The sequence below is a fragment of the Gopherus evgoodei genome, chromosome 11 (assembly GCF_007399415.2).
Source record: "Gopherus evgoodei ecotype Sinaloan lineage chromosome 11, rGopEvg1_v1.p, whole genome shotgun sequence".
Taxonomy (NCBI): domain Eukaryota; kingdom Metazoa; phylum Chordata; order Testudines; family Testudinidae; genus Gopherus; species Gopherus evgoodei.
Window position 1 is genome coordinate 76451295 of NC_044332.1, and position 22325 is coordinate 76473619.

The 22325-nt window shown below is 47.1% G+C and overlaps 1 protein-coding gene across 2 annotated transcripts in view; it reads right to left on the bottom strand.

The window, feature by feature from the left end:
- Window positions 1-5011: 5011 nt before the first annotated feature.
- MARCHF4 (membrane associated ring-CH-type finger 4) overlaps window positions 5012-22325 on the bottom strand; it is a 175045-nt gene continuing 157731 nt past the window's right edge. For both annotated transcript variants that reach the window (XM_030581006.1, XM_030581005.1), the window contains exon 4: window positions 5012-7885. In XM_030581006.1, the coding sequence (XP_030436866.1) occupies window positions 7524-7885 (362 nt within the window). In that variant the 3' untranslated portion in view covers window positions 5012-7523. The remainder of the gene's footprint in view (window positions 7886-22325) is intronic.

A 22325-nucleotide genomic window follows, 5' to 3' on the forward strand; every position in this document is an offset into this window, starting at 1 on the left:
GTGTCACTGATCCTCACAATGGAGGGGCCAGTGAGAATGAGGATGTGATAGGTGAGAAGAAGGATGGAATAAAACCTTGTAGGATCCAGGGCAAAATTCTCCAGCCACAGGTTCAGAGAAACCCCCAATTTCTCTCTCTCACGAGATCAAAGGCACAGGCAGTTTTAGGTCAGCTGGAGTTGTGCACACCATTCTTGTTCAGTTGAAAACTGACTCTTGAAAGCAGAGCTGGAGTAAGGAGATTTGGTGGGCTATGTAGCTATCGTCTTGTGTGGGCAGGGGAGGAGAAACCAGAGCCACCAGAAAAGGCAACAGAAAATTTACAGGGGAAAAATGAAAAGCTGGGTAATCAAGGGACTGCTGTGCTGAATGGAACTGCTCCTCTTAGAGATAGCTGTGCTAGCGTCTTTGAACACAAAAAGGGTGGATCACATAGAGGTGATACTGGCCCCTAAAGGCCTATGATGCTTTTGATGATGATTGGTGTCAGGCACATGCTGTTTGTGGGGGTGAATAACTCTCCCATTAGTAGAGCTTTAAGGATCTCTGACAGCACCCTTTACTGCAGTTGGGTGACACTTGGGTTTTGTAGTTACCGGTGTCCCTCTGGTGCCCAAATAAAAATACTTACTTGACTTTCCTGATACTTTTGAACCACCTTGATATCACTGCAAAGGATGCTGGTGTGACATCATCACAAATGACGTTTTGATATCACCACCCTCCTGCGATGGCACATGAAAGGTGCACTTGCTGGTCTATAAAGCCAGTGAGCGATGAAAGCAGCTGCTGTCATCACTGGTGAAAACACCTCGGATGGACACAAGAACACTGTTGCTGGCTTTGGCCACCACTTGGAGGAATTCTCTGGTCACTTGGTGGAAATCTGAGCGGCTTTGGAGGCCACCGCTGCTCAAAGACTGGGCACTGGGCACTGGACAGGCAGCAAAATAAAAGTAATATCCTTGTTTTGTTCTATACAGAAGGCCTTGGTGCGTAGCAGTAACAAAATGTAGTGAACAGTCTCTCCTTACTCCTTGGCTCCTTTTTTGTTTATTTATTCAGTTCTCTAAGCTCTGAATAACATTATCTTTCTCAAGAACATTTGGAAGAGCAGGTTGCTTACAGGAGTAGGTAGTAAACAAGCTGAAAACAACACTGTCAATGTGGTATAAAAGAATCTCCCTTATTCTTGCCCCATGTTCACCTCTTGTCAATAAACTTGTGACTTGTATGGTTCCAAGTGTTTGTGCTTTCAGATCTTTGTGCTTGCTTGAGTATGGCTCAGATAATTTCAAGGGGCCTTTAGTCTATGATCCACTGCATTTCAAGACCCAAGTATCTCTCTCTCTCTCTGTCTCACACACACATTGAGTGAACATTTAATCAAATATTGGTCAAGAATCCCATGCAAGGATTTCTTTTCTCCTTCTGCTTGCCTAGAGTAAGGTCCTGCATTGTTCTATCTACCTAATTAACTTCTGTCAATACTTTTTTTTTAATGTTCAAAAAATTAAACATTTGTTCATGGTTTTTTTTCCCTCCTCTCAAGAAGAGTAATAGTTTTGTAAACTTGTAATTCTGTTCTGGAAGAGGAAACTTCATTCTCTCTTCAAAGAAGAAATTTACCCACTGAGTTGGAAGTAAGTGGAATAATGAACCAAGATGTTTTTGTTAACAGTGCAGAAACTTGATGGTCTTTTCTACTTTTATACAATATGATAGATGTCAGATCAGACACAACTACGGTGTGTCAAGGTCACATCACTAGAAGCCATCAAATGGTTACTACTGTAAAGGAAACCATTGCTTTATTCAGTACATCTCCCTTAAGTGTTGAAGTGGAGGGAGATGGTTAATATAGTAGGTTCCTGCAGTAGTTGTTTATCTCTGGATTCTAATGTGCTTTTGGTCACAAGTGCTGGTTTCAAAACACTACAGATATTTATCCATGTTGCACAATCATCCTATAGTTTATGCTGTAGGTATCTCTGCTCATAAGAAGGCGCAGTCTGGGCAGGCAGGGTTCTGCCACAGAGCAAGAGATCTGCACTGGCAAAAGGAATTTGGCCATGCGGGAATGGAATAGCAGGGAGTGCACCAAGTCATGAGTGGGGTACATTGATACTGGAGGTTAGAGTCTCCTGGCAGATGCACTGCTAGACCCAAGGGATCACTCCCTCTGGATATTCCAGTGTTTACACTGATTTTCCCTCACTGTGCGTAGCTAACAAATGCTAAGAGGAACTGCTGGCAACATGCTGGCATTATAATGAAATGGGAAGAGGAATTAGTTGGCTCACTGGCCTTGTGCTCTCAGTTGCAATGCAGGAGTCCTGGGTTTGATTGCTGGTTCCATCTCTCTGGATCCATGGGGTGGCAGTGCTATAGAAGCAGCTTGCTTATCTCCTGAGTGAAAGTGAGCTACCTCCTTGAATACTTTGTCCGCCTGGTCAGAGATGCTGAATCATGGAATTGTGCTCTCGGTGTCGCTCACCCTGTGGTGAGATACCCAATGCCATACAAGACATGCAGCATGTCTATTGGAAAAAAATCAGGCCTCTCCCTTGACAAGAGGGACAGCTGGCAACTGTACGTGGGCAGCGACCCTCGAGATGGTCTCCAGTCGATGGCTTTCTCAGCCAGAAGGAAGTTGGCTGTGATATGGGGCCTACTGGAGGAATTGAGGTTTGACAGAATCCTCAGGGATCTGGCAAGTCTGAGGAGGTTTGTTTCTGTTTCCCTGAGTGAAAATACAGTTAGTAGCTAATACCTTTAATATTTCTTCCCCATACAAAAGATTGGCATCAGTGTCCCTGATCCAGAATAATGCCAGAAGTGCACATCTCTTGGGACATTTGTGGCAACAGTGATGTGCTCTTCCTCAGGGCCTGGCCACAGGTGCAGGACGATACAGGTGCATCTTCAAGGCCCAACGTAGAAAAGCACAGGCCTAGCATTATTAAAGCAAGGCAAAAGGGAAATTTAGTCATGTGTCTCGAGAGCCAGCCCACCAGTGCTGACATTTGAAGCGGGGAATGGAGTGTTTTATTGGCTTTCTGGGCTTCACGACCAATCTGGTCCTGTGGGAGCTGATTGGCAACAGGAAACTGTGAGTTTCAAAGTGAATATATATTGACAAAACAAAACACCCCAAGGGCTGTGTGCCCCTACTACAGTCAAAGTGTGTGCTTGTGCTCTGGCAGAGAGAGGAATGGGCTTGAGGGTGGGTGTTTGGTGGAGAAACCAGAAGAGCAATGGAGGCTTGTGGCCCCCACTGAAATTTTGGGCACAGAGGATAGAATTGAGAGAAGTCCCACAGAGCAAAACCTCTCCAAAAAGGCAGTAAGTGACCCATCAAAGCTGACAGAAAATCAGGAAACTGTAACAAAATGTGAGAATTAGCAGGACCACGAATCATTTCAGACCCCTTGTCTCTCCGTCCGCCGCCTCTGACTGTTTCACCGTGCCATAAAGCACAAGAGCACAGGAATGCCTGATGGGGGTTTTGCCTCTACCCCACCCCGAGAAATAGCTGTTGAGTTCTTTGCAAACATCATTATCTGAGGGAAGCAACATTCGCTGCCTTGTAAGAATCAGGTTAAAAATACAAACAAGAACTCTTTGACAACAAGGCAAAGTGATAAGTACTTGAAAGAGAAGGCAAGATGAGCAGTGACATGAGGGTGGGACAATGCCAGGGAAGGGATGCCTTCCGTAGAACGGCTTTGTTTAGCTCCGTTACCTTGTCCCTTCTGCCCTCTGCAAACCCCTTCCAGTCCACCGTGTGTTTTGTGTGGCTCCATTTTTGCAGTTTTTATTGTCCTGCGTAGGAGCAGAAATGGTGGGATGGGGACGGGAGAGGGGAAAGGGAGGAGATAAGAGCGCATTCTGCCACGGAACACAGATGCTCATTGCTATTGCTGCCATTCTCAGAGACGCTCCAAAAAATAATAATAAAAAACCCAAAACGCTCACCCATTGCTCTCAGACCAGGAGCCTAAACATTCATAAACTCAGAAGCACTTTGCTCAGGCTTAAACTGCTCTGAAAACAGGTTCCAATTACACCTGGCTTCTAGGAGATTGTGCTGGTGGTGGCAGCTCTCTGAATGAAAGTGAAGATCCTGAGTGCTAGTTCAAACAGGAATTATTTGGGAGCAGTTCTCTGGCCTGCGTTATACAGGAGGGCAGACTAGATGATCACAGTGGTCCCTTCTGGCCTTGGGAATCTATGAAACTGTGCTTAAGAAAGTGTTATAGTTAAATTCCAACTTCCTTTACCTAACATCTTATCTATCTAGGTACTTTAAGTGCTCCTTGTCATCATAGTATCTGATGCCCAGTCATTGATGAACTCGGCAAGCCTGCGTGTTCTGTTCATTTGGTTTGACTATTAAATAGTTGAAATAGGTCTTTGATTCTTAAACCAGTTGTGAAAGGATGCAGAAGGTCACCGTCTCTGAAACTGGACTCCGTAGCATCGTCAGTAAGCCTAACAAGAGGACTTTCCACTCATGAGGGATGCTGCGGCCACTCAACAGCACAGACCCAGACAGGCCAGTTGTAACTGGAAAATGTATTTCTAAGCACATTGCATGGAAAACACTTATATAGAAAATGTTGTAACAAATCAATCCATGAGCAAATAGGACCATGTGGTTGTCACTATGCTGCACATTACAGCCACTCAGAATGTCATGTGACAATGGTGGTGGGATTCAGACAGAACCCTACCCTTCACCAAAAGGGGACTCTCTGGTAACAGTATAGGGGCTATGATACACCGAGCTGAGCAGTTAGAAATTTGTCCAGCGAAGGGCAGTGGGTGCTCATTCCTGCTAACCAGCTCATTGCTATCTTTTTTACACACACTACCTTATCAAGTCAATGGGCTTTGCAAACACTGAGTCTCACAACACCCCTGTGAGGTAGGTAAGTATTCTCATCCCCATTTTTCAGATGGGGAACTGAGCCAGAAAGATTAAGGGACTTGCCCAAGGCTACAAAGAGAGTCGGTGGCAGAGCTGGAGTGAGCTGACTCCATCCTGTGCTCAGCCCACCAGGCCATGCCTCTCTTTCATGGTGAGATGTGCTTCTGACCTTACAAACTCCCAACCTGCTAACCCCAGTGAAAGGAATTTGGTTTTCCTTATTACATAATGGGAGTTGGAGGGGGATCAGATGATGCTACTTAATATTATGTTTGACAGTCCCCGCCCTTGTCAGAGCATCACAAGTGGCCAACTCTTGTGACAAGAACACTGCCCTTTGGAAAAGCCCATGGGGCTGCTGTGTTCCCTTGCTTTAACCAGACTTTCCCGCAGGAGCAGCCCTGTAAGAGACATGCTCCTGAGAGCACCTTTCAGAGGTCATCAAAACAGCCCTGACACCAACCAAAAGCACTCTTTGGTAGACAGTGAGATAGGTCAACTAGATGGACACTGGCCTCCCAGCAATCATGTTTGTTTGCCTGGCTCCTCATTTCATCAGCTGTCTTGAGATTAAGTCTTATCTCCAGGCAGAGCTCAACTCGGCTGGGGTTTCAGAACCCACACATCATCTGCCATAAAGACACCTGTTCTGTTGCATTCTGGTATTCAAAGGGACACTGTCAAGTAATGGAGGCCAGAAAATGTGACCTTCCTTAAAATGCTTATCTTGTCTGAGTGCTAAATTGCTTTCAGACCTGAGCGCCCAGAGTTCATCAGCTAAATCCATATGTAGAGGCGTGAATCAAAGTGAAATCACATGAATCAACTCCCATGGCTCCAACAGAAGCTGCAAGAGGCACTCAGATCCCATGGTGAAGGATGATAATATAAACCCCTAAGACAGGAGACCTCAGCACAGCTGAAAAATCAGGCTGCTTTCGTTCCTCTGCGTACATATGAGTTTTGGTGGCTAGCACCAGGCACCGGGTTTGACCACTGTGGCGTTAGTTATTTTTAATTTGCTGTGCCATTGCTCCAGAACCAGTTAACACTCCGCATTGTCATGGTTTCTGCTCTTCTGCGCCCTCTGCGACAGCAGCAGCTGTGCTAACAAAACCACTCTGTTCCAGGGCTGTGATGCAGCACCGTCAGCAATGCTGGGGCACACAAAAGTAAACAGGGCGCAGCCACGTTTGACTTCCTGCTGCAGCAGATGGGGAGGAGAGGGGCAGGGTGGGGGACAGCACAGCGGGACAAGGGCCTGGCCAGGGGAGAACAGTGTGTGCCAAATGGAAAAGGACAAAAATCAGTAGGGAAATAATTTTTATTGTCAAGTCTTTTAAGAGAATATGACAAACGTTGGCGAGTTAAAAAAAAAAAAAAGCCCCTAAAAACTATTTAAAAAGTACTTGACAGTGTCCCTTTAATACCCACAAATGATTCAGTCGTGCATTGAAAGAGGATGTTTCTGAAGAGCAACTGGTACTTTCATGGATGGCTCCTAGAGAAGGCGAATAATTAAAAGCATAATATATTCACTCAGGGACTGGGCTCTCTCTTCAGACTAAGTCTTTGTTAGCTCATGATTTAGTCTTTTCCACTCAGTCGTTCAGCGAACTGGATAGCGACGACTTAACCTATAAGATTGAGTGAGACTCTCTTGCCAATTGACCAGCAGGGATATAAAGATTAAACACCCCCCCCACACTCTTATGAGAGTCTGAATCACAGCTGCAGGAGAAAGCCGTGGAGATGAGACTGGCCTAATGTAATCAATTGGGGGTGATGGGGTATGAGAGGAAATTAACCTGGAGCAGCCTCCTTTCTCAAAGTGTGCCTGGAGGATGGTTTTTATGAGTGGGACGGTATGAAGGTGGGATCTGGGGGTCATTGGACCAGTGCTTGTGCTTCAAACATCCACAGCGCATTTGTACAAACTTTGCCAAAAAAAGAAAAAAAAGTCCGTCAACCCCTCTCCCAATGCCATTCTCCAGACCCCTTGCCAATTTTTGTTTTGGTGAAATATGGACAGATTTTTTTTTTATATTAAAACTGAAAAATCCCCAGCCACTTCAGCGGAAATACTCTATTGCGAGTAATACAGGGCTCCGGAATGATTTATGAAACAGAACAATGACTCAGATCCCTGCTTAACACAATCTGAAAACTCCTCTGAAAACGTCCCTTCCGTCATTCCCTGTCTGTTTGTAATCATCCCACACTGTGTGTCTGTGTGCATGTGGGACGTGTGTGTGTGTGTGTTTGCAGAACATTACCCATCCCAGCTAAGAGAACTTGTAAGACATGCTAATACCGGCTGTTCCTCTGCTTCCCCAAACCTCCACCTAGTCAGTTGTTAGTCCGTATTGCACTTGTTTTGTTGTTTTTTTTTAAATAATATTGACTGGCTGGAAAATGTTAACCTCTTTAGCATGTGTGTGCAGCTCTGCCTCCACCTTCTTCTTCCTCAGTTGGCCAAGCGCTGCTTACACGCCTTGCGCAGCTACCCAAAAAATGAAAGGCACGCCATGCTTCTCTGCTCTTGAATTGTCTCCTCCACTTCGCGTTAAGGCCTCCTGAATTCCGTCGCTCAGACTGTTGTGACCCTCATGACGAGCTCTCTGTTAGCGCTAGACTGGCTTCTCTGTTCGTGAGGCCTCAGCTGGCTGAGTATATGCAAGATGGTGTAAGCACAGTGGTGGTCAGACAGGGTGCCGGTGGCGTGGCTAGTGCCCCGGACCCCATTGTCGGCTGGAGTGGAGTTGCTGGCTGTACCACCGGCGGAGGACGAATGGTTTGTTTGGGAGGAGGTTCGGAGGTTTGTCCTGGTCCCTGTTTTTTGATCCTCCATGTCTTTTGTTTTGTCATAGTTCAGCACTTTCCACTGTTGATTTACCGCCTGCCACCGTTTGAAAATCCGGTAAACCGAGGGCCCTTCATGTATTATTAGACCTGGAGGGAAGGCAAAAAAAACAAGAGAAACTCTAGAGAGAAGCTGTAAACAGCTCAGCATCACTCCCTCTAGCTGCCTGCTTAGTGGCCCATGGACCCAGCTCTCTCGGTCAGCGTGCATTCTACAATAAATCAAATAATTACTGACTGGCAGAGCACAAGTCCTTCTGCTCAGCCGGACCATCCTCCACCTGAATTAAACAGATCACAGTTTGATCTCAGCAGTCAGCAAACAGGTCTTACATGCTGCAGGATGGCTTATTTTGACAGCACAACAATATCACTTGACCAGTGCACCTCTTGGTTTGATCCACCATACATGCTGTAGGTCATGACTCTGCTGAAAATGTGCTCATGGGGGAGTGTAACTGGAATCTGTGTTCTGTTGGCAGCCATTGGTCTGACATCACATGTACGTGTAACTCAAATCTAGCCGCATGCATAGCAGCAGCAGGGCAGTGGGTGTCTAGTGCCTGAAGCACAAGGTCTGGAAATCAAGACACCGTGGTTCAATTCCTGACTGTCACTGACTTGCTGTGAGAAGGACTTAACTTCTGTGTCTTGATTATGTCATCTGCAAAATGAGGATAAATGATACATACTCATCTTTGGGGAGTGCTTTGATATTGATGGATGAAAAACCATGCAAATTATTCATTATTAGCATTTGGGACAGGATGTGTGTGTGTGTTGCTGGAATCTGTCTACCTCCACCAAACCAGCATCAGATATGGATATAACAGAAGTGTGGTCTAGTGGTTAGAGCAGTGAACTGTGACAGAACTCCTGACTTCTAATCCTAACTGTCTACTCATGCCTGAGACATTGGGTAGGTCAGTTCCGCTCTCTGTGCATCAGTTATGAGGTTTGTCAAATCAGGATAATAAAAATACTCAACTCCCTTGCAGAGGGGTTGTGATAATTGATTACTTCATCTTCATAGATCATCTGGAAGATAAAATATGCAACCTAAGTGCTAAGTAAGTAGTAGTAATATTCTAAATATGGACTCTTTCCAGCTGCTTTGATACCATAGCGAATGGCACAGCATAAATGCCTTGCTAGCTAGCTTAGACAGATATAGATCGATTCCCCACACACTGTACTAGCACATCCTACTGACCTGGGGAGCGAAACCATGACACCTCAAACATACAGGCTTAGCTGACATATTGTAACATTATTCAGTACATCAAATTTCAATCTTGGTCTGAAACACTTAATTTAAAGTAGGATTTTATACAAAAGTAATTCACATGAACCTCCAAATCAGCCTTTGCTGGATGGTTGGGTGCACAGTGGTTCACTCATTACAAAAGCACAACAGCTGCCAGGCTACTGCCAGCATTCCAGCAGGCAGATAAACACTGAGACAGGCCAGCACCTGGATTGTTTGCTTTTTCTTGGTACTGTTGATTCACTCTGTCTGGGCCACGATCAAGATCAGATCAGGATGAGAGAAGCTCCCAGGTAGATGCCCTTGGGAGCAACCCCTATTCACCAGCCCATGAACTTTCATGAGCATAAATCAACAGCAGAGAATGAAAGACATAGAATCACAGGACTGGAAGGGACCTCAAGAGGTCACATAGTCTAATCCCCTGCCCTCATGGCAGGACTAAGTATTATCGAGACCATCTCTGACAGGTGTTTCTCTAACCTGCTTTTAAAAATTTCCAATGATGGAGATTGCACCTCCTCCCTAGGCAAGTTATTCCAGTGCTTAACCACCCTGGCATTTAGGAAGTTTTTCCTAACGTCCAACCTAAATCTCCCTTGCTACAATTTAAGCCCATTGCTTCTTGTCCCGTCTTCAGAGGTTAAGAAGAACCATTTTTCTCCCTCTTCCTTGTAACAACATTTTATGTACTTAAAAACTCTTATCACGTCCCCTCTCAGTTTTTTCTTTTCCAGACTAAACAAACCCATTTTTTTTCAATCTTCCCTCACACGTCCACATTTTCTAGACCTTTAATCATTTTTGTTGCTCTTCTCTGGACTTTCTCCAATTTGTCCACATCTTTCCTGAAATGTGGAATGAGAGTTAAAGTCAAGTGTGCCAAAGCCTGGAACTTGACCCCGCCACTTGCATTTCACAGTGGGTTTGTGGCCACAAGTGCTGATTAAAATGACTCCAGTATGAGTGCCAAGCACGCCATTGCAGAAGTACAGTGAAACCCCGCTATAATGCGATGATTGGGGTCCAAAAACTTCCAACACGCTAAATGCGGGGTCGCAGTATAGCCAGGTTTCAAACTAGTCAGTTTGTCAGTGGTCCCCAACGTGGTGCATTGATGTGTGCTGCCTAGTGCCCCTAGTGCCCAGCAGGGGAGAGGAGCTGCAGCCCCCTGCCTGCTGGGGACAGAGAACTCCGGGGCTGCGGGCACCAGTGCTCTCTGTCCCTGTCTCTGTCCCTCTGTCTTGAAGCCAGAAAGAAGCCGCGGCCCTGCACCTGCCGGGGACAGAGAGCACTAGTGCCTACAGCCCCGGAGTTCTCTGTCCCGGGCAGGTGGGGAGCCGCGGCTCCTCTTGATGCCAGAGAGAATCCGCAGCCCCGCGCCTGCCGGGGACAGAGAGCACTGGCGCCCGTAGCCCCGGAGAAGCCAGAGAGAAACTGCAGCCCCATGCCTGCTGGAGACAGAGAGTACCAGCGCCCGCAGCCTCAGAGTTCTCTGTCCCCAGCAGGTGTGAGGCTGCAGCTTCTCTCCCCTGCCATGGTGTTGGGGACCACTGGTACAGCACTATATTATGCCTTAAAGGAGAGCCAACCCATGATTGCGTTATATGCGATTTTGCGTTATGGCAGGGCGCGTTATTGCGAGGTTTGACTGTACTTATAAGTACAAGTACAAGCGTGCCGTGGGAATAGCGTTTATGTACTTATAACTAAAAGTACTTCCAACTCCTGCATGATAAGAATTTGCTTATCTGTTATAAGAATTTGCTTATCTGTTTTTTCTTTGGACACTGACCCATCACAGAGTCGTTGCTCCAGAAAAGTATCCAAACAAGGGGCCTTGTACTTTGGGGTTTACCCAGACACTTTGAACAAGTCTCCCCACTGCTACTGGGCCGGGCTGGGGAGAGAATCTACCCATTGCTGGTTGTAGTGATCAGTCAGAAGTGAAAGGGGTGGGCTGCCACCCTCCCTGGTTGGTGCAAGAGCTGGAACCTGAAGCTCCCAAGCCAGGACAACGGGTGCTGGAGGCAAACCAGAATCCAGGAGGGATGTGACTGTTTCAAACACCTATTTTAAAAAAGCACCCGTGGATAAAAAACATTGCTGTATCTACCTTTACGATGTACTTAAGTACTAAGTACAGAATATTTGAAGTATTTTGAAGTGCTCTCCATAGTTGTACTTAACATAGGAACACTGTGCATGTGGAACTGAATTTCATCAGAGAGAAATGATTTATTACCATCACCGATGAACCAAACCTTAACTGTTTTGCCCTCGGTCCAGCACTCCCACATTCTATCCGACACCCCAGTGAACTTCATTGGAACATCAGAGAGTTTTGTCATAGCTGGAGATACAGCCAACTGGTTGCACTTCCTGTCCTGAGATATAAGGCTGCAGCCAACAGGTTATTAGAACAAAAATTTGCTTTAAAAGCTCATCCTAACCTCCAACGGGCAGCTAGAAAATGCACGCAGAAGAGCTTGTCTTTCAGAATGTAATTCTGTAGGACTGTCATCTACTATCTCTTTGTAGATTGACTAGCACAATGGACTCTGATCTGGCTGAGGCTGTGCTGCAATAAAAATGTTAAGCACATAATAAAGAGCTCAGAGAGAGTAGGGCATCAGCAAGGGGAAAGCTCCAGGATAACTGGAAAGGTCTGGGAATTGCTGAGATCTGGGGACAAGTTACAAACTTACCTAAAGATGCGATAATCAAATGTCACCTCCAGGTACAATGTGAAAGGACCCTTTTTCAAAATGTGGCCTATTTGCTTGCAGTTAAATGTGTGCATATCTTCCTGACTGCATTTGCCCATATACGGACCACAACAGCACATGCTGTATGGTGGGTATATACATGTGCTGGTAACAATTTAGCTGCCTAAAAAGACATATGCACTCACAACTATCTGAGCTGCATGCCCAACTATGGTAGTTGCATTTCCATTGCTCAATGCACAAGTTGCCTTAAGCGAATGAATGGACAACATTCAGTTTAGATCATTGACTTATTAACCAGGGCTATGACTGAGTTGTCCACCCACCAGCAATTTTGAACATGGTGTTGCAAAAGATGCCATGAGGTCAGCGTTAGTGCCTAGAGAAATTTGCCAATGGCACTCACTACCATATCGAATGCTACTCATATTGGGATTTGTGATAAGCTGGAAATTCTTTGAAAAGTTCACAACATTTCTGAGCAGTTGTGGGCTTATTAAGGGTTCAATGAGAAATGGGTAAAACTGGCCAGTTTCAACTGAGCTGTGCTTTGCTATAGAGGCTTTGTTCCAACCTGATAATCAAAGCATGACTGGGAAAGGATGAAAGTGTCTGCCAGCTGTCCCCCGACTGGGATATTGTATCAGCACTTTTCTGGTGTCCAGCTCAGCTTCTGCAGAATTTAAGCTCCAATTTAAACAAAAACTGAGTGTCTAGCCCTCCTGGTTTTGAAGAAAACCTTCTGAATGTGACCTGAAGCAGTCCTTCCTGCATGACGGACAAACGATAGCTCTGGAAGTGCCCCATTCTCCTCAGTGAGACGTTGACTCTGAGACTTAATGACAACACAAGTGCTCACAGTTAACTATTTCACTGCCGCTCATGTTAAAAAAACAAGATTGATGATGGAATCTGGTACTTTCTTTGATGCAATTTCCCCTCCTAACTGGCACAACGTGCAGGGTCCCAAATTTTGATTAGCTGCTCACGTCAAAAAAGGTAACAATATTAACAGCTGGCTATTCTGGAACTACGGAGCTTGGACTGTGGGTCAAGTTTAGCGTATCACAGATTTTTTTCCATCCTGCTGCTTACAAACCACTGAGATTTGAAGAGCTCTAGTCATGAGTCACCTTGTCGTATCACAACCCAACACCCGACTGTCATCACACAAAGTCTGATTTTTGTTTCTTCCCTTGAAATACAGTTTGTAACTGTTAACAGCAGTCATAGGGCAGGCCCCTGAAAAGCAGCACTCCTCTGGGATATTCTGGACAGATTCCACACCCAGACAAAGAAACAGAGACCTCTTAAGCAGCTCTAAAGTGGGTCAGTCCTTGACAAGGGACATTAGATATGTATTTAAATGAGCTGTCACGTGTATAGCCCCAAATCTGTGCCGAGAGAGAGAGAATATTCATTTATGTCACAGCGCCCAAAAGTGAGCACAGTCCCTCACAATGCAGATAAACCCACCACTGGGTAGGCAGCTGGTGCATTATGACCGCTGCTTACCGTGCTACCCATAATTATCTCATTGTTACCTTGTCCTTTCCCTCTTTATTGTCTCAACCTGTTGCCTCTTGATTTTATATTTAGATTGTAAGTTCTTCGGAGCAGAGACCATCTTTTTGTTGTGTTTTTACAGCACCCAGCACAACGGGGCCCTGATCCTTGGCTGGGCATTGCTCCTGGAATACTAATAATAATAATAAATGATCCCTGCTCCAAGGCGCTTACAGCCTAGTTTCTGCTCAGACACAAAGAGGCCATTAAAGAATGGGGCGAAAGGGCTGGACGGACAGACTTACACCAATAACATTTCACAAACACTCAGCAAAGGCATGAGAGCAGAGGCTCCCGGAGCAGGGGTTTGGAGCAGTCATTCCTTGAAGAAGGAATTGGTCTTGTTTTATTTATCCAAGATCCTGATTTCAATCATGTTGTTTTCGTCCCCAAACAGTCAGAACCGGGATGTTTTTTTATCCACGGTTTCTTTTCCGGGCGATCAGCCTGAGCCTTAAGAGTGGAGAGATGGCTGATGAAAAATTTCATTTCCATGATCCGCTGCTTGAAGACAGCTAATCCCGCATGTCTGTTCAGAGAAGCAGCGTACGTGAAACACAGGAGTCAGAAACTGAAGCATGGGCAAGAGTTTCTAATAAAGGCCAGGCAATGAGGCTGATGTGGTTCCAGTGCTCAGTTGGATAACGAAGTGCTTGACCAAATAACTGTCCACCCCGTCACAAAGCCACTATGGCCGACAACCTGCACCCAAGAGAGGAAGAGGCTGCTACAGCTGAAGAGTGAACTGGCCCCAGTACAACAGGGCATGGTGGGCCAAGGCTGGAATGGGAGCTTGGAAGAAGGCTCTAGTTCAGGACAGAGTGAATTGGCATGTGGACTCAGAACTAGACTAGTATGGAGGTCGGTTTGCAGCTCAGCATTGGCCCAGTTCTGGGGGAGCCCAGAAATGACATAGCAGCGGGTGTTGCAGGTCAGGGCTGGTGTATGTTGGCAAGGGAGGGGTAAGCTTGACAAACCACGCTGTGCTGCACCCGTCTCCAGCCAGGGCTATTACACCTTGTTGTTCTGAGCAGACCATTCAAAGCAGCAACAGGGAAACCGCGGTGGTGTGATTTGTAACAGTTCATTTCTGCACATAGGGAGCCTTTGTAACACTTTATCTCACCATGTCCCTCCTCCTCAATTTTCCCCTCCCTTCTATTGTCTGTTTCACTCATTTGCTGTGTCTCATCTTATGTGACTTTGTGAGTTCTCGGGGCTACGGACACTTCCCAGTTGTGTATCTGTACAGCACCCATCACAACAGGGTCCTGGCTCACAATGACGCCTCTGGATGCTGCTGCTATTCTATTCAGTTTCCTTCACTGGCCCCATCGAGCTATTCCCTTTAGTCTCCTACCTTTAGAGCAGCACATTGCTCTCACAGGTGTCCCATTTACCTCGTCCCCAGCCAGCATGATGGTCTGTTTTACTGAGGCCAGGGGTGGCTTTGGTGCTAGGGGAAAGGTCTCGGCTGAGATCTAAACAAACAGTCGGCATCCAGAGCAGGGCTGGCCAAGGCCAAGGAAACCCAGCCATCCTGGAAGATGGGGCATTTCCTTCTGGGATTTCGTTCCAGAGAGATTCCAGAAAACACTTTATCCTCTGACCACATCAGCCTCCCCTCCTTGAATCTCTTCCCCTTCTGAATCAATTTCAAGCGCTTTCACCCTGATTTTCACAGCTCCTTGCAGCTCAGTCCTCACATACCTCTCTGCCCTCATCTCATCCAGCATCTCCTCTCACTACTTGTGCTCTTCCATAGATTATGTCCTACCTGCTCTCTTTGTCTTCTTCTCCCATGCCATATTCTGCATCTGGAACACCTTCCAACTGTCCAGGAGGGAGGTGCCCACCCTCTCCTCCTTTCAGTCTGTCCTTAAAACCTTTCGGGAAGCTCTTATTGTCCACTGATCTGCTCACCAGGGAACACTCTGTGTACCAGGAATCTTGTCAGGTGTACTGTGTTTGCCTGAGCTATAGGGTGAGCTCCACAGGGCAAGTTGGCTGGGTTTGTAAATCACTGTGTTCTTAAGAGTGCTTTGTGAATAGTCATGAATCACTATTTCACAGTATGAAGAAGGCTGCTTCCCCGTGACTCACACAACAAGTGTCGGGGTGTGTGGTTCAGGATGGAGACGAATGGGTTAGCCTCTCAATGATACCCCAAAGCAGGGTCACCTTTTCAGATTAGGTGCTTATGGGGACTCTTCCTTTCTTGCAAAGCCTTTGGGTTCCAATATGGCTCCTCCACAAAGGCTCAGACAACACAGTGAAGGTATGGTTCCCAACACTGGCAGCTGCTGTCTCTAAGCCGCATCCCCTCACTCCCTGCTTCCTGCGTCCATATGATGGAACTCCGTGAGCAGCAGATCCCTTCTAAGAAGCTATTACATCACAAGCAGAGAACATTACAGCCCCTAATGCCTATCCTTAGTTTCAGCTAGAGGCTAAATTCTGACAACTGAGAGATTAATCCAATGTGTCAAGATCTCAAAGGGTTGCAACACTTCCTCCTCCACAAAGAGAAAAATCATTACACTGTGTGTGTGTGTGTGTGTGTGTGTGTGTGTATCCTTTAGTTTGCAGGATGCTACCGAGGCAAGGGACACAGTTTCCAGGCAATGACAACATAATGGCTTGCAGTCGTCTAGTGCCTTCCAAACTGATACATAAACTACACATCCTGGGAACGCTTTACCTGCCACTGAGCTGCAGCAGCAATTAGCAGCAACCTACACAGATGTTTGGGATGGGAAACAAAGAACATTTTATCCAACTGAACCTGAAAGAGGAATTGAGAAGGCAGATTGGAATCACCCACCTTGGAATTTGTACAGGATGCTGGGGCTAGCAGCTGCTCGCGTGAGAGGTGCCAGGGGAGCGTTCTTGCCCATAAGCAGTCAGACGCACGGTGTGACAGCTCATTTGAAAGGTGGAACATCAGCCGCATGGCACCCCTTAACACTACACTGGGGCAGCGGTTCAGGGCTGACTTGGAAGAAGGAGCTGAATCACTTCCACCGCTTCCTGGAGCAAAAGTGTGTGTTGCTAAGGGAGGTGTCTCTCCACCAAGTTTTGACTGGGCCCAATCCAGCTATGCTTGGGAGATCACAGTAACACAGCATGGTTTGTCTGCAAGCAACAGAGCCAGCTCTCTGCAGGATGCCACACCTGGCAGGGGAGCTTTAATGGACACACAGCAGCATGCACAATGACTATTGGGATCCCCCCCCACACACATACACGGAGTTGGGAGTCCAGTTCTTCAGCCTCTACCCACCTGAGCTACAAGCCAGGGCCTATCCTCGCCCTGACCAGAGCACGATTCTCACAACTGTTTTACTCCCTGCTGCTGGCTGGAAGTTAACACCCCCACCCCAATAAATAAAGCCTGTCACAATAAAGCTGCAGATTAAAGGGCAGTGTGTAGCAATACAGGCAGCAATAAACGAGATCCTTCTCGTACCAAAATGAGAAAACACTCAGGCAAAATGACTTTATTTTCACAATCTTGCAGAGTTCCTCCCTCTGCCCCTGCCCCATAACCGGCAGCACTCTCTATTCTACCCACAGCCTCCGCCGCTGTGAAATCACTGGAATCGTAGCTCATGCATTAGTGGGCGGCACTGGAGGACACAGATGAGCGTGCATGTCGCACTCCCTGTCGGTACCTGACCTGGCCCGTGGAAGTGAATGATCCAACCAACGGACCAAATTTGGTGATGAATCCTGGTCAAGTGCCACTTGAGGCATGTTGTGCATGCGCTAAGAAGAAGAGGTGGGGAGAACGGAGCCCAGATCCTTCGGCTGCAGTTAGACCAGTTTGAAGAGAACTGCACAGAATGTAGCACCTCCCTCTACATTACTCAGTGCCCTGTTCTTTGGCTAGGAAAGCGTCTCTTGATCCAGCAAGCAATGACGACTCCCTTCTCCATACAGGCAGCATTCCCTGAGCTTCATTACCAAGTTCATAGAATTGTAGGATTAGAAGGGACCTCAAGAGGTCATCTAGTCCGGCCCCCTGTGCTGAGGCAGGGCTAAATAAACCATCCTAGACCATCCCTGACTGGTGTTAGTCCTGCAAGTTCTTAAAAACCTCCAATGACAGGGAGTCCACACCCTCCCTAGGAAGCCTGTTCCAGAACCTAACTATTCTTAGAGGTACAAAGCTTTCCCTAATATCTAACCTAAATCTCCCTTGCTGCAGATTCAAGCTGATGATTTCTTGTCCCAGCTTCAGTGGACAAGGAGAACAATTGATTACCATCAGCCCTTAACATATTTGAAGACTGTTGTCAGGCTCCCTCTTAGTCTTCTTTTCTCAAGACTAAATGTAACACTGCCAGATCCTAGTCATCAGCAGGCAGGATTGAACCGGGGACCTCAACACATGAGCCAAAAGCCAACTGGCTCTTAGCTAAGGCTGTAGAGCAGGCCCATTTTTTCTTTCCTTCTTGGTTCTACTACATGGGACAGAATACCACACTCAGAAGGTGTGTGGGTTACATAAACATGCCCAGGTTTTCAACCTTTCCTCATAGGTCAGGTATTTTTTAACCTTTTACCATTTTTTATTTGCGCTCCTCTGGACTCTCTCCAATTTGTCCACATCTTTCCTAAAATGTGATTCCCAGTTTTGGACACCATACTCCAGGGTTGAGTAAAATGCCTTACATTCAACACTCCTGTTAATACACTCCGGTTCTCAATGAACTGCCTGAGGGTGGTAGCATTTCTCATTCCAAAAGGGTGCCATGCTGGCCGTATATTGGATGCAGGAGCCCTGGCATTTCTAATTCAATCAGGTGGCTTCTCTTCCTGTGTCCTGCAAACACCACAAGCCACATGCCTCTGCCTTTAGGAGAGGACGTAGGCTGCTGGTGGCACCAATGTGGTCGCTGCAGAAAGATGACTGATGCCTTCATGGGCAATTTCCAGCTGAGATGAGTTTAGCAAATCTGGACCCGTTCCCACGAATCCCTCAGCAGCCAGTTGTACTCCTGCCTACAGACTCTGTGGATCCTGGTTTGAATTCTGGCCTTACTAATTGCTAGGACCCACCTGTGACAGATCCCCACAGCAGATGAGGGATTCACTAATAGTGTCCAAAGGATGACTAGGTCCCGTCTAGGGATCTATGGATAGGTTTACACTATGTGTGTGTGGGGTCAACCTAAGATATACAACTTCAGCTACACAAATAGTGTAGCTGAAGTCGCCGTATCTTAGGTCGATTTACCTGGCCGTGAGGACGGCGGTGAGTCGACCACTGCTACTCTCCTGTTGACTCTGCTTCCATCTCTCACCACAGTGGAGTTCTGGAGTTGATGGCAGAGCAATCAGGGATCAATTTTATCACATCTGGACTAGATGCAATAAATCGATGCCCAATAGGTTGATCACTACCCACCAATCCAGCAGGTAGTGTAGACGTAACCTAAGATGAGGCATGAGAGCTGAATAATTTGGCTCCTTTCTCTCCCCACTCTTGCCCGTGGTGCCGGCTGCTCTCCTAGCAGCAGCCCAGGTCCTCCGCGTTGCAGTTGGAGGTGTGGCCTGCTCTCAAGCTCTCCCATGCTACTTGGTCTTTGAGCATGGAGTGGATTTTTCCTGCCATGGCCATGCTATCCCTACCCTGGCCAATGCAGCTTTCTTCCACCCACAGCCCCATGACCACCTGGCAGGGATCAGGACCCAGCAGGAGTGGGAGACAGGACAGGACTCTCATGGAAGACAGGGCTCCTGGATGGAGTTAGGATGATCTGGTGAGTTCACCTAGCAGCACTGATCCACCTCCTTACCTCCACTCCTTACCAGGCCCCCCACAAAGACCAATTAAAACCACCTCAGGATTAACCAGAATTCTGTTCTGACGCAGCAGCTGACAGAAACCCAAACCATCAGCAGAAGGCTCAGACACACCGACAAGCGCTGCAAGTTCAACTCAGAAAGCTTTGGACTGGACAAAGGGAAAACCTTTGCAACAGCAAGGACAACTGGGCAGGCAAGCAGATGGGAGAAGCAGCCTGGCATAATGCAGGTGCTTGGAGTGGATGGTCTGAAGAGTAGTTATGGCGTTACTATTTGCAGTATGGTATCTTTTATATTGAGAGTACAGGAGGTCCTCCCCAAGTGAGCTAAAGGGGAATCTCCATTTGCTATTAACAGTATAGGACCTATGACACACAGATGAGCATTTCTGATTCTAACCCTAGAGGGCAGCGGGTCACAGTCCCACCAGGCACTTTATTCCAGTGCAGTATTTGTTGGAAGGGCAGCAACACAGGATCATTCTCTAGTCCCCTCTAAAGCACAGCGTAGGCCAGTGGGATGTTTTCAGAGACATTATTTATTTCCTCCTCATTAAATACTAATAAACGGACTCATTGGAGCAAAGAACACCACACGTTATTTGCAATCAACAGACCTATGGGGTCCTTTTGCACAGAGGCACTGTATGGAGAGGAATGTTATCAAGATTCTTGAATATAATGTATAGAAAGGTGAATTCTTTTGAATAAAATAGATGGGCATTCTGAATTTATTAGTACTGATGGGCCCAACCCCCAACTCAACATAGAGAGTTCAGAAGTGGATCCAAACTTGATAGTTCAGACCCATCTCAGTTGATGGGCTCTGTACGTGCCCTGTGAAGAGCTGCCAAACTGCTAACAATCAAATTCACATGCGTGTTCTGTAGCTGCAGAAACGCCTGCTGGGGAATACACAGCAGCTTCTCCGCTCCAATCCCTGACTGAACAATCGATATGGCATTAGACAAAAACAGTCCCATCCCTTCAGAAGCAGCAGGGCTGCATTCCTCAGTACTGAAGTGCCTCGTATGTTCCTGGTTGCCTGCCACACAGCCAGTCAGTGTGAGCATACGACTGTGCCCACTCGGCCTCCTGAGCTGTACAGCAACACACAGAGGGCAAATGAGTGGTTTTTAAAGGGAGACAGGGCCCAACAGCTTAGGACCAGGAGACCTGACCTGGCAGGTGGTTGCTCCGGTTTTTCTACCCACCCCAGAAAGGATTGTGCAGGTGTCCCTGATGGACATCATGACTGGACACAACACAAAACAGGAATCGTGGCCTCTGCCACAGCACAAGCAAAGACTCCAATTTTTCGTCTTTATTACAGCTGCCTGGTCTGTTGACAGGGTCTGGACCTAGTGTCTGTGACTATCAAGGGGCTGCTAGCCCCAGTCAGCCGTTAAACGGGATACGCATTGAAGCTGGGGGTGGGTGGATGGCTTGGCCCTAATGTGTTTGTTTCAGGGCTGTGGAAGGAAATCAGAAAAAGGTGGTGGTGAATTGCTCAGAAGGTCAAGAACTCATACACAAGACACCCACCTCCCTTCAAGCTCCATTCCCATGCAGCCCAACACTTCCTCCAGTCATTCCCTTCCTCCCAACAAGGGTCCTGGTGGATTACTCCAGCAGTATTCTCCCACAGCACGAGGAAAAGATGGCGAGGTGGAGGTTCCTCATTAAAACCCCCCGAACACTCAGCGTCCCCCATCTCCCTTGAGAGGGAGCCTGGATGGGGAAGCTGCAGGAGTGCTGTCCCACTTCTCCACAGTTGTGTTTTCCAGACACAAAAACCCAAGCATGTACGTCTCACCTTAGAGAACTTATTTCACATTAAGGAAAGCAACAAACAGAGAAAGAACTACTGTAACATTTCTGGGAGAGGGAGAGCACCGTGTGTGCACCTCGCTCCAAAATTCTGCAGCTGAACTGAAACACAAGTTGATACCTGCTTCACAGCTGCCTATGCAATGGGTGGAGAAATGTCTCACCATTTAACGGTGATCTACACACCAACATCTCCTTGCAGTTATATATCCCTGTCTCCTACACGCACAACCTGAATGCCAGGGTTGAGCATCCTTAGCCTAGTAGAGCCTATTTTCTCTCCCTGCCTGACAGCTTTATTTTGGACCTGTCAGTTGGGAGATCCATCATGGGCAATAGGCTGCAATTTCCAAAGGGGCCTAAGAGAAGTTGATGCCCAACTGCCATTGAGTATCCCAGCCTCATTACCTCTCCCTCTCCCAAAAGCACTGGTATGCCATGGGGGGCAATGGACATGTTTGGCACCTCCCCTTAAATTATTTCCATGGGCCGTACTGCCATAGTGACTCTTTCCAGCTTTGTTCCTGGAGGTACTTGTGTCCTATGCATGCAATATACAGGAGCTTTCCACCTCCATCTAACCAGGCCATCAGCAGGGACAGGCCACCAGGCTCACCACACACAAAAAGGCTATTCCAGCCCTGCACTTCCATAGGCAGTACATTGCAGCATGTGCAGTTAAAATGAAACCACCTTAGCCTTGACAGGAAACCTTGAATTGTGACGGTCTCAAGGAAACTCCATTAATTACTGTTCCCATCGCACCCTGAAAAATCAGACGCTGTGGATCAGGTTTAATTGGCTATTGATTTCTTCTCTTATTACCTACAGTTGTGCAGAGATGCCATCGGATGGACTGGATGCCTCCGATTATTCTCTCTGGCAGCTGGGATTAAAAGCAGCGGGTGCACACTTCCTGGTATGTGATGGATTGCCGCAGCATGCCAACAAAAATTGTTGGCAGGATGAATGGCCGTGCTTTGCTCGTCTCTAGTGCTGCTGAGTTGCAGAGCAGCTGTTGGTGCGAAGGCAAATACTCTCAGGGACCGAGGGCCAAGCAAAGGGGTGAATCTTCTAAGAATGTGAGGATTTAGTGCTTGTAAAAGTGAGGGGCTGACAGCAACGAGGCAGAGAGAAGTCGCTGAAGAGCGCTTCTAGTCCAGAGCCCACGCATGGCTCTGCCAGCCCCTTCAGTCCTAACCTACACAACCGTGGCTACTCTAGTCAGATCGTATGCCAGGCTGCTTAACCAACCCAACCCCCTGCAAGTATGCTAATTAAATGGAAGCCAAGGACAAGGCATGAGCTGCTCATCAGCCGCCCCG